The 12880-nt window shown below is 38.6% G+C and overlaps 1 protein-coding gene across 1 annotated transcript in view; it reads right to left on the reverse strand.

The window, feature by feature from the left end:
* Positions 1–12880, reverse strand: part of OSBPL11 (oxysterol binding protein like 11) — an 81264-nt gene that overhangs the window by 55809 nt on the left and 12575 nt on the right. Inside the window, exons 2-5 of the mRNA XM_017516439.2 lie at positions 6883–6951; positions 4307–4482; positions 3108–3187; positions 485–661 (exon numbers count right to left, since the gene is read on the reverse strand). Coding sequence (XP_017371928.1) covers positions 485–661; positions 3108–3187; positions 4307–4482; positions 6883–6951 — 502 coding nt within the window. The remainder of the gene's footprint in view (positions 1–484; positions 662–3107; positions 3188–4306; positions 4483–6882; positions 6952–12880) is intronic.

Below are 12880 nucleotides of genomic sequence, written 5' to 3' on the forward strand. Positions count from 1 at the left end.
TTTAGAGACAGGGTCTGACTTTGTTGCCCAAGCTGGTTGCAAACTCCTAGGCTCACACGATCCTCCCACCTTGGCTTCCCAAAGCGCTGAGATTACGGCCTTGAGTCATCATGCCTGGTCTATATCAGTTTGCTTGTTTTTTTAAAGAATCACTTGTTTGGCTATATAGCCTTCCTGCTAGGCTTAAATTACCCTTTTGATCATAAAATTTACATCAAAAGCATCTGTACTTTTACTGGAGAATTTAAAGATACAGACTTCTGAAAAATGACCACGTACCTAGCATATAGCTGACAGACATGAGGAAACTTAAGACACTCTATATATTCAGGGAATTAAACATTAAAAATTATCTCAGCATACTAGATGGGAAACAATGAAGGCCCTTGAAAGACACAAACAGTATTTACGGGGTTTTTTTGTGACAAAACCAAGCAGGTAAGATCATTTTGTACATTTTAACTTGACTTTAATTCATACTTACTTCTCTGACTTCCACAAGATGGTCTGGAGGTAAATTAGTTCTTTTGCTCACTGATTGCAGTTTGGAATGTCCAACATTAAAAAAAGAAATGGTATTTTGACTTGGTCTCCTCTGCGATATAGGAGAATTACCACTAGAAGCAAGTGAAAAGCTCCGCGACTTCAGAGGAGGATTATTCTGTTAGACAAAGAAAATCATTGCTTTTGTTTTCTTCTTTAATTTAGGATGTCTAGCCATCAAACTACACTTAAGACCTACACATGAGCAATGTCTAAACTAAATTAACTGAACAGACTACAAGAAAATTTCCGAAGATGATAAAGTCTGAGATACTTAAAGTTTCATCATTTTACATATCCCAAAGTAAACTGATAATTTATTTAGAAAATTATTTGCCAGCTTTGTGCTGCCAAAAAATATTCTTTCACATTTTACAAATATTAGAATAACAAAAAGTTTCTGATTTCAGATTTTTAAACACCATGGTTTTTTAAAAAATTTTTTTATTTTTTGAGACTGAGACTCAGCCTGTCGCCCAGGCTGGAGTGCAGTGGTGTGATCTTGGCTCACTGCAACCTCTGCTTCATAGGTTCAAGTGATTCCCCTGCTTCAGCCTCCTGAGTAGCTGGGATTACAGGTGTGCGCCACCATACCTAGCTAACGTTTGTATTTTTAGTAGAGACAGGGTTTTGCCATGTTGGCCAGGCTGGTCTTGAACTCCTGATCTCAGGTAATCTGCCCACCTCAGTTTCCCAAAGTGCTCGGATTACAGGCCGTGAGCCACCGTGTCCAGCCTTAAACACCATGATTAACACAAAAAATGCACTCAGCAATATAGTACATTTCCTAATGTAGCATGCCAAGCATGCTTTGATATAAACTAGTACTTTCTCACTGACAACGACTAGAATCTTGCAGTACGAGAAGAGCTCTTGTGTTGGATTTTCTGAAGACTAGGCTTTAGGCCAAAATTACAAACAGGTTTTAAAAAGTCACTTCTGGGAGAAACCACCAGGAAGAATGATTTAAAAAAAAATAGTAAAAGACAACTTGTCATCACCTAGGTATGAAATCCTTTAAATCTGCTGCCCATGTATTACTTTTCAGACATCTCTAACTTCAGATTTCAAGTAGTAAGACTATCCTTTCGCCTTGAAAAATATTTTTTAAAAACACTCCAAAGAAGATACACAAATGATTAACCAATAAGCACATGAAAAGGTGCTCAACATGATTAGTCACTGGAAAAATGAAATCAAAACCACAATAGATTCCACTTCACATCCATTAAGATAATCATAATAATTTTTTTGAAGAACAATAACAATTGTTGACAAGGATACAGAGAAATTAGAACTCTCATACATTGTTGATGGGAATGTAAAATAGTGTGGCCACTTTGGAAAACGGTTTGGCCCAGATAGATACCCTAGAGAAATCAAACCATATGTTCACATAAAAACTTGAACACAAGTGTTCACGGCAGCATTATTCCTAATGTCTATAAAATGAAAATAACCCAATGTCCACCAACCAATGAATGGATTAAAAAAAAGTAGTATATCTACACAGTATCATTCACTCAGCAATGTAGTACATTTAAAAAGGTATATAATATTATGCACTCAGCAATATAGTACATTAGTATGTATACTATATTGCAGTTTTCAGTAACTAATGTACATTATTGGGATTTATTTTAATATCCATATTCATTAAAATAATGGGCCAGTACGGTGGCTCACGCATGTAATTCCAGCACTTTGCGAGGCCAAGGTGTACAGTTCATGGGGTTAGGAGATCGAGACCACTAGGAAATGTACTATATTGCTGAGTGCATAATATTGTATAGATACATTACTTTTTTTTTAATGTACTATAGCCTTTAAAAAGGAATAAAGGAATAAAGTACTGATACATGCAACAACATGAATGAACCTTGAAGACATTATGCTAAATGAAAGAAGCCAGATGCAATAAACTCCCTATTACATGGTTCAATTTACATAAAATTCCCAGAATAGACAAATCCATAGAACAGAAAACAGATTAGTGTTTGCTAGAGGATTGGGAAGGGGAGAACAGAGAGTTACTGTTAATGGCTCTGGGTTTTTTATCTTTTGGTGGGAGGGATGAAACTGTTCTGAAATTAGGAAGTTGCAATAGGGCAGGGCATGGTGGCTCACGCCTGTAATCCCAGTACTTTAGGATCCCAAGGCAGGTAGATCACTTGAGGTCAGGAGTTCACCAACATGGTGAAACCCCGTCTCTACTAAAAATACAAAAATTAGCTGGGTGTGGTGGTGTGTGCCTATAGTCCCAGCTACTCGGGAGACTAAAACAGGCAAATCACTTGAACCTAGGAGGTGAAGGTTTCAGTGATCCAAAATCGTGCTACTGCACTCCAGCCTGGGCCACAGAGTGAGACTCCATCTCAAAAAAAAAAAAAGAAAGTGGCAATGGTTGAACAACCTTGTGAATATATTAAAAACCACAGGATTATACATACTTTAAAAGGATGAATTTTACAGTATGTGAACGGTATCTCAATTTTAAAAGGTAAAAACCAAAAAATATTCCCTCCTAATTTTTGTATATTAATATTGTATATAAATCTACATACCTTTCCAATAGCTTCAGTATGATGTTGTGTACATATCTGAAGTCTGCTAACCCAATGCTGTCGCTCTTTTGCATCTGTAGCTGTTAAAAGAATGTAAAAGTTATTTTATATTTATTTATTTTGGAACACAATTAATCACCTACAGTATGAATATCATATCATTGATACACAGAAACTGGTCTTATTCTCACTAGAGCAAACTTCCCGACTGGAGGGAGGCAGAAAAGAGGCCAAAGCACCAACCTTGTTAGGGAACACAGTAGCTGGATGTGGCTACTTCATTAAAAGGATAAATTACATGCAGTGAGGTGAGGATGTGAGACTGACATGCTGTAACTCATAAAAATAGGTTCTTATCTAAAGAAAGGACCCTTTTATTAAGTATTTGATGTGTAATCAATACTTTCACATCTGTAGGAGCATACCCACTTAGGATTACCATTTTGTGTATTTATTAAATAAAAAAATTCTACACAAATTACATTTACCTTAACAGAAGTTACACTTTTTTTTTTTTTGGAGACAGAGTATCACTCTGTCTCCAGGCGGGAGTGCAGTGGTGCGATCTTGGCTCACTGCAACCTCCAACTCCCTGGTTCAAGCGATTTCTCCTGTCTTGGCCTCCCAAGCAGCTGGGATTACAGGCACGCTGCCACCACGCTGGGCTAAATTTTGTATTTTTAGTAGAGATAGGGTTTCACCATGTTGGCCAGGATGGTCTCGATCTCCTGACCTTGTGATCTGTATACCCTGGCCTCACAAAGTACTGGAATTACATGTGTGAGCCACTGCAATGGCCCATTATTTTAATGAATATGGACATTAAAATAAATCCCAATAATGTACATTAGGTACTGAAAACTGCAAAGAGGGCATATAAACCAAACCAAGTAAAGAGGAGAAATACATAAAACATATCATTTAAAGTCTGTTTCTAGATTTTCAGTAGTCAGAGTTTCATCTGCACCATTTTTTAGAGGGGCCAGTCCTAAACAAACAAACATTGTCCCACTTGAAAAAAGTTACTTATTACAACAAATTTCACAAATTCTCAAAGCAGTTTCAAGGTTTGGAATATTGTACTTATATCACTGATGAGAGTAGTTACCATTTACAAAGCCCAAATGAAAGCATGTAATACACCAACGGCTCAAAAATAGAAGAAAATCACAGTATTAATTCTCATATCTTGGTCATACCTCTGAGTTTATATTGTTCCCCACTGGCAGCGTTTACAGTGAAGGTGTGAGAATCCTCATCACTGGGTGATATTACAGCTCCTGCAAGCTGCAAAGTTCCTCTAGGTTTTTGATTTCTAGACTGTTCATTCACAAAGTACTCCAACAGCCCAGCTTCATTGTTTAAAACAAAAAACCTGTAATGATTTTTTAAAATCCATAATTTGCAAACATTTTCCCTCAGCAAACTAAAGCAAAGCAAATTTCAACCCTTATACATTTTGGGGTTTTGCTATTGAAAAAATAAAATTTAAAAGCATTTCAAGAAGTACTTGGAAACACTAGATTGAGTTTTCTAGCAGTGAAGATTACTAAAAATTGAATGAGTTTAATAAAAGATATAAACCCTTCAGCTGAGAGAGAGGCATTTATTAAGTAAGAGGCCTATCAGTTAATGCATGAAAAGAAGTAAAGACATTGTATCCTTTCAGAGAAAGAGAAAGATTTTCCCCCAGAATTAATTAACAGAGGGTAAACTGCCAAAGGACAAATGGTAGTGAACATTTTTATTAAAATTAAGTGGAAATAAATCAAAAATATGAGCTTTGAAGTTAAGGCAAGATATGCTAAGCAAGATATGCATCTGATTTAAGATTTAATCAGTGAAATATACAATGAGAATAACAGGGTAAAAAAGATTTTGTGAATGTATCATTAAATAGGTCAAAACTAAAGATTACTTCTGCTTAAAAATGAAAAGGCTGCAATTGGAGATGCAGAAGCAGAAGGAACTTGAAACTAAATGATGACATGCTGATACACTCTGGAAAAGAATTTGATGAAATACACACTTTGGTTGGAAAATAATGTTCTGATTTGGTTCTAGACTATCTATTTTCAAAAATACACTTCAGAGATTCCAATTTAAGTAAATGTAATAATTTTTTTTTTTTTTTGAGAAAGAGTTACTCTTTGTCACCCAGGCTGGAGTGCAGTGGTGTCATCTCAGCTCACTGCAACCTCCGCCTCGCGGGTTGAAGCGATTCTCGTGCCTCAGCCTCCTGAGTAGCTGGGATTACCATGCCCAGACCCCTTTTTAAAAAGTAACTCTACGGTGGACGTGGTGGCTTATACCTGTAATACCAACACTTTGGGAGGCCGAGGCAGATGAATTGCCTGAGCTCAGGAATTTGAGCCCAGCCTGGGCAGCCCGGTGAAACCACGTCTCTACTAAAATACAAAAAATTAGCTGGGCTTGGCGCCATGTGCCTCTAATCCCAGCTACTTGGGAGGCAAAGATATTAGAATTGCTTGAACCTGAGAGGTGGAAATCACGGTGAGCCGAGATCACACCACCGCACTCCAGCCTGGGCGACAGAAAGACTCCAGCTCAGAAAAAAAAAAAAAAGAAAGAAAGTAACTCTAAAAGGGCCGGATGAGTTGAGATTGCTTGAGTCTAGGACTTCTAGACCAGTCTGGTCAACATGGTAAAACCCTGTCTTTACAAAAAAATGCAAAAATTAGCCGGATGTGGTAGTACATGCCTGTAGTCCCAGTTACTTGGGAGGCTGGGGCAGTAGGATCATTTGAGCCCAGGGGGTGGAGGTTACAGTGAGCTGAGATCATGCCACTGTACACCAGCCCGGGCAAGTGCCCTTTCTCCAAAAAATTAATTAATTAAATTAAAAAGTAACTCTAAAAAGTTTTAACCTTTTAAAATTCATGTTTGGGTGGCCAGGCGTGATGCCTCATTCCTGTGATCCCAGCACTTTGGGAGGCCAAGGCAGGTAGATCACATGAGGTCAGGAGTTCGAGACTAGCCTGACCAAAATGGTGAAACCTCCATCTCTGCAAAAACACACAAAAATTAGCCAGGTGTGGTAAGACATGCCTATAATTCTAACTACTCAGGAGGCCGGAGAATCACTTGAACCTGGGAGGTGGAGGTTACAGTGAGCCGAGATCATGCCATTGCACGATCATCCAGCTAGGTGACACAGCAAGACTCCAACTCAAAAAAAAAAAAAAAAAAATTCATGTTTGGGTTTGGAGAAGTCTGGCATTCTACATGTTAGCCTGTTCTATACTAGAACTTGGTAGACAATTTGATCCAGTTTAATATGCCTGCCCCACAATTACCAATTCTACAAAGAATTTGAGATAGCTGGTTTTCCTGCTCCCTGACAGCATGTGTGACCTTGGGCTGGTTACATAATTTCTCCAAGATCCTAGAGAAGTTGTAAATCTGGCACAAGACGGGAACCTAACACAAACGTGTTTGCTACCTCCAAACCCCTACCTCTCTTCCCCTAGGAACCTAACTTCTCCAAGTATAAAATGCCCAAGGCAGGTGAACAAGTGATTCTAGTCCTAATACAACAGTAACAACTGAGGCATTTAGAGGCTGCCACTTGGACAGATATCAACTTTTCCCACCCTCTAAGAAGAAGTCACCAAACTTTTCGAAAATGTGGCAAATCCTTCTCTAAAAGGTTTCCCAGCCATGTTTGTCTGAAGTAATATCAAAATATAAAATCATCAGGCCCTATTTCTGGTCTCTTAGGAGAGACTGATGTGACACAAATAATCACACTTACCTGTACTGCCACCCAGTGACAAGGTTGGTATACTTCATTAAATAGCCACACACGTTTTCCATGTGATCACTGTTTCAAAAAGAAAAAGCCAAAGTTAGTAAAAATTAGAAGAAATCCCAGGAAGATAATGGTACAATTTTCAGAATAGCTGCAGATACATATATGCTTTATAAATGCCTCAAATTTTACTCAGAAATAAAATGTATAGGTCAACAGAGGTATTTAATTTCCCAAATTATGTATCTACAGGACTTTATCAATTTCTTCAAAACAAGTGCAATACCTCATAAATTACATATTATTATAAATATTCCAAATGTAAAATCGTTAATATAAAATTATATAAACATAAAACAAATATATTATAAATGGACTGGCCAGGCACAGTGGCTTGAGCCTATAACCCTAGCACTTTGGGAGGCCAAGGCAGAAGGATCACTTGAGGTCAAGAGTTTGAGACCAGCCTGGCCAATATGGTGAATCCCGTCTCTACTAAAAACGCAAAGATTAGCCAGGTGTGGTGGTAAGTGCCTAAAGTCCCAGCTACTTGGGAGGCTGAGGCAGGAGAATCACTTGAACCCAGGGGATGAAGGTTGCTTTGAGCTAAGATCTCACCACTGCACTCCAGCCTGGGTGACAGAGTGAGACTCCATCTTAAAACAAAAACAAAAACAAAAACAAAAACCAGAAAAACTTCCTCTTTGTCTTTTTCATCCTGTTGCTCCATAATCTGAATATTTGTTGCTCCATAATCTGAATATTTGTTGCTCCATAATCTGAATATTTGTTGCTCCATAATCTGAATATTTGCAACATTCTGCATCAATCCATAAAAGGTCTGAGGCAGTACACGGCCTAAATATTTTCTCAAAGTGCCAAGATATTTCCTAATTCGCCATTTTGGGAATTACTCCTTAATCTAGGTTCTCTAAACCAAGCTTTCATTACTAGGTAAGTGTCAAGTCATAGCCATTAGCATGTAATAAAAACATCATAACTCAATTGTAGTTCAATTCCTCTGGTTCTAAGACTGTATATATTCTTCAAATGTATGTGAACTATGGGGCAAAACTTTCTTAAAACCTTATATATACTTTTTATACATAAGAAAAACAAAATTTTTATTTCAAAACAATAAAATAAAGTATATCATCTTTATTCAGTTGCTACTCTCATATTACTTACTGAAGGTATTCCCCATTTTGGTCATATCTAAGTTATTTATTTCAGTCATTTAACAGCTCAAGTGACCCTCCTACCTCAGCACTGTGAGTAGCTAAAACTACAGGAATGTACAACCATGGCCAGCTAATTTTTTAATTTTTCTGGAGATGGGATCTCACTATTTGCCCAGGCTATTCTCAAACTCCTGGACTCAAGTGGTCTTACTGCTTCAGCTTCCCAAAGTGTTGCGATTACAGGCATGAGTCATGAATTTTTAAAAGTGTATAATTTCAGTAACAACAATCGCTAAAAAGACTAAGTATATCTTTTTTGTTTTTGTTTGTTTGTTTTTGAGACAGAGTCTTGCTCTGTCCCCCAGGCTGCAGTACAGTGGTGTGATCTCAGCTCACTGTAGCCTCCGCCTCTGGGGCTCATGTGATTCTCCTTACTCTGTCTGCCAAGTAGCTGGGACTACAGGCACCTGCCACCGTGCCCAGTTAATTTTTGTATTTTTAGTAGAGATAGAGTTTCACCATGTTGGCCAGGCTGGTCTCAAACTCCTAACCTCAAGTGATCAGCCTGCCTCAGCTTCTCAAAAGTGTTGGGATTACAGGCGTGAGCCACTGCGCCTGGCCCTAAGTGTATCTTCATATTTCACGTTAAAGTAATGTTCTGTGTATAATTTTCTAATGTTGTTAATATGTTGTTGACTCATATATCTAAAGAGTTAACTTTCTGGAAAAAAATAAAACTATAAGGATATTGACATGATTTATTTGGTAGTAGCATAAAGTCAGTCTCAAAAGAACCAGGAACTCAAATAAGCAAGGGTAAACTGCTAGCCTGTTTTTATTATATAAATCAGCTGTCTCCAGGTTACAAAGGACCAACTTGAAAACATCCTATTCTTTGGAACAGCTGGTTGCAAAGTCCCTCCCTCATTCTTCCCCTTTTCCATGTATCCCAAGAAATAGCCACTATTCAAGGTAAACGGTTGGTGTGGAACAACCGTGCCATCTGGTGGTCAGCATAAAAAGCACTCTGTGACTGAACATCTTTTGTTCATACTTTCTTTTCCTTTACCTTCTTATAATTGAGTTATGTGTGAAATTTTAGGGCCTGGTGTAGTGCTTCATGCCTGTAATCTTAACACTTTGGGAGGCTAAGATGGGACAACTCCTCGAGTCCAGGAGTTTGAGACTAGCCTGGGCAACATAGGGAGATCCGCCCACCTCTAAAAACAATAAAGGAAATAAAATGTGCAAATTTTTATAGAAGATTGAATGTGTCTGTTAATATGAATAAAATCTAGCTATTGAAGTGGGAACATATCACATATCTAATTATACTATTTTAGATTCTATAAAAAAGAAGTGATGGTCTGAAAGAGACTAATACACTGAAAAATAAGCTATGAAAAAGTTAATTTCTTCTTTAGTCCTCCAAAAATTTCACTGGTCAACAAATTGGATATATTTCTGATCTTTTAAACTTGTTAACATTTAATTGAGATTAGTAGTGGAAGCTGATAGTCTATAAAAATAGCTGATTAACTGAATTTTGCCAAGTGGCTTTATTATGTTTAGTTTGATACTCATTTTCCCTTAAATATCTTAATAAAAATTCCTTCAATTATTTAATCTCCATTACTCTAACATACTTATTTCTTAACTCTCTTTATTAGACTTATATATAAAAGTTTTCAAAATTAAGCTACCTTTTAAACAGTTTCAAATCCTTTCAATTCAAAACAATTACTCAATACCTACCAAATGCACAGCACTCTGAAAAACCATAGAAAAACATAAGAAAATCAAAAGGGAATAACTCTCCATCCCAAATCTATAATCTAATCTAAGAGAAATATATCTCCTCGAAGAAAAAGAGAGTAATATGGGCTCCTGCTACTGGAAAAGACACACAATGGGACTACATTTTCAGTTACCAAGCAAATTAAAAAGGCATTAAACAAACACACAGGTTCTCACAGCAATAGCAATAGACAGATTATCAGCTCAATCACACAGGGCAACTGCTGAGGAACATGTGATGCCTACATAGGCAGTGGGTGATGTTACAGGAAAGGAACTTAAAGCTTAGGAAACTCAAATCTTTTAATAAACACTAAGTGGGCCTGACTTCTGCTTGAGATAGACATTATCATACTAGACAGTAAATAAACCTGATATTTGTTTTGGAGGGAGATACAATCTCTAACTTCCAAGGCTGTCTGCCATACAAACAATCTTGAAAAAAAATGGTACAGAACAAACGACACCACCTCTGCTCACAGACATGCAGGAACATAAGAGAGGCATGATGAATTTTCTCCCAACAAGTATTACATGTTTATTACAGCAAAAAGTTTCTTAACCGACCCTATCTTTCAGCTGCCAGTTCGCCTTTTCAGAAGTAAGAACTACAGAACCTTCTTGGCACCTAACAACTCCATCCAAATCTCTGCTGTAAGAGACTTGACCAAAACTCACTTGGTTTCTAGCAGCATAAGGCTGCATCCCTAGGATGATCCCAGTCCCCCACTAAATTACTTGTCTGAGAAAGTTCAATGTTGCCAGGAGAATTTACCATCTTTTCTAGCCAACATCTGACCATAAGTTCCTGACTTCCCTTTCTTGGAGCATTTTTTTTAAAGTTTACAGGTTGGGTGCGTTGGCTCACACCTCTGCTTTGGGAGGCCAAGGCAGGAGTATTACTTGAAAGCAAAGAGTTTGAGAAAAGCCTGGCCAACGTAACAAGACCCCATCTCTAAAAATTATTAAAAAAATAATACAAAAATTAGCTGGGCATGGTGGCAGGTACCTGTAATTCCAGCTACTTGGGAGGCTGATGCAGGAGAATTGTTTGAACCCAGGAGGCGGAGACTGAGGTAAGCCAAGATTGCACCATTGCACTACAGCCTGGGTGACAGGGCAAGATTCCACCTCAAAACAAACCAACCAACCAAAAAATCAGTCAGGCGTGGGGGCAGGTGACTGTACTCCTATCTGCTCAGGAGGCTGTGGGAGAAGGATCACTTGAGCCCAGGAGTTCAAGGCTGCAGTGAGCTATGATCATGCCGCTGCACTCCAGCATAGGCATGACAGAACAAGATCCTGTCTCAAAAACAAAAATAAGTGCCAGGTATGGTGACTTGTGCCTGTAAGCCCAGCACTTTGGGAAGCCAAAGCAGGCAGATACTTGAGCCCAGGAGTTCGAGACCAGCCTGGGCAACATGGTGGAACAAAAAATACAAAAATTAGCCACGCATGGTGGCACATGCCTACAGTCCCAGCTACTTGGGAGGCTGAGGTCAGACAACCGCTTGAACCTAGGAGTTGGAGGCTGCAGTGAGCTGTGATCTTACCACTGCACACCATCCTGGGGGACTTAAAGAGACGCTGTCTCAAAAGAAATAAATTTAATTAAAATAAAAACAATTAAAGAGGCTTACAATTGTGCATATGCATCTCTTAAAAGTCAGAAATGTCTTTCTCAGGGACCTGAAAGCCATTATTTTGAAATACACTCATCAGGAAGGATGGGGCCCCTATTTCCCCATCTCTATAGGAGGAGAGAATCCTAACTTCAGTAACTGCCAGCTGGCAAACACAATCTGGTCTAGTCACATTACACTGGTCAACTTTTAGAAACTTTTTACTTCTCTGACTCTTATGAGGCCCCACCCTCCCTCCTCCTTCATTCTCCCTTCAAAATGCCTAATCAATCACCTTGGCAGCTCAGCTCTTTCCCTCCCTGTCAGTAGCTACTGAATAAAATCTGTTCTCATCACTTTAATGTCCAGCTGGGTTTATACCAGACAAAGGCAAGGACTTCGCTCAACATCTTGCATGTCTCTTCAAAAATAATCCATGCACCTACAAGCACACACATACACACACACAACTTTGTTTTTTAATGAAACGGCTGCAATTATATAGATTGTTCTACAGCTTGCTTTTTTTCATGAAACAGTTTTCTTAGGAATGGTTTCGTTTGAACACATAACTCATCCTTAACATCTGCACAGTAAACCATCATATAGCATTTACAAATTTAACCACTCCGCCTACCAATGGACATTTTCAGGCTTTTATTACAAACAATGCTGCAATGAACCGAGTTGTAGAGATCTTTGTGTATATTTGTTAAAAGTGAAATTGCAAGGTGAGAACTATATGCATTTTTAGTTTTTATAGATATTGCTAACCTACTCTTCAAAAAAGCTTCACCAATTTAACTCTCACCCTTCCATTTAAAGGGGGCTTGATTCCTCACACCAACGCTATGACAGCATTGTCTGCCAACAAAAACAGGGTGCGGCTTTTACCCATTAGCAGGATGTTTGGACATTACTAGTAGCCTTTTCAACATCCCCAATGTTGAAAATTAAGTTTCTAAAAGTTAAGTGTGACCAGGTGTGGTGGCTCAGACCTATAATCCAAGCACTTTGGGAGACCAAGTTTGGAGGACTGTCTGAGCCCAAGAGTTTGAGACCAGCGTGGGCAACACAGTGAAACTCTTGTGTCTGTTTTTTAAAAAAGTTAAAGCTGGGCACAGTGGCTCACGCCTGTAATCCCAACACTTTGAGAGGCTAAGGCGGATGGATCACCTAAGGTCAGGAATTTGAGACCAGCCTGGTCAACATGGCAAAACCCTGTCTCTACTAAAAACACACAAAAAAATTAGCCAGGCGTGGTGGCACATGCCTGTAATCCCAGCTACTAAGGATGCTGAGGCAAGACAATTGCTTGAACTTGGGAGGCAGAGGTTGTGGTGAGCAGAGATCCACTGCACTCCAGCCTGGGTAACAAGAGTGAAACTCCGTCTCAAAAAA

The sequence above is a fragment of the Cebus imitator genome, unplaced genomic scaffold, assembly GCF_001604975.1.
Source record: "Cebus imitator isolate Cc_AM_T3 unplaced genomic scaffold, Cebus_imitator-1.0 Scaffold588, whole genome shotgun sequence".
Classification (NCBI taxonomy): domain Eukaryota; kingdom Metazoa; phylum Chordata; class Mammalia; order Primates; family Cebidae; genus Cebus; species Cebus imitator.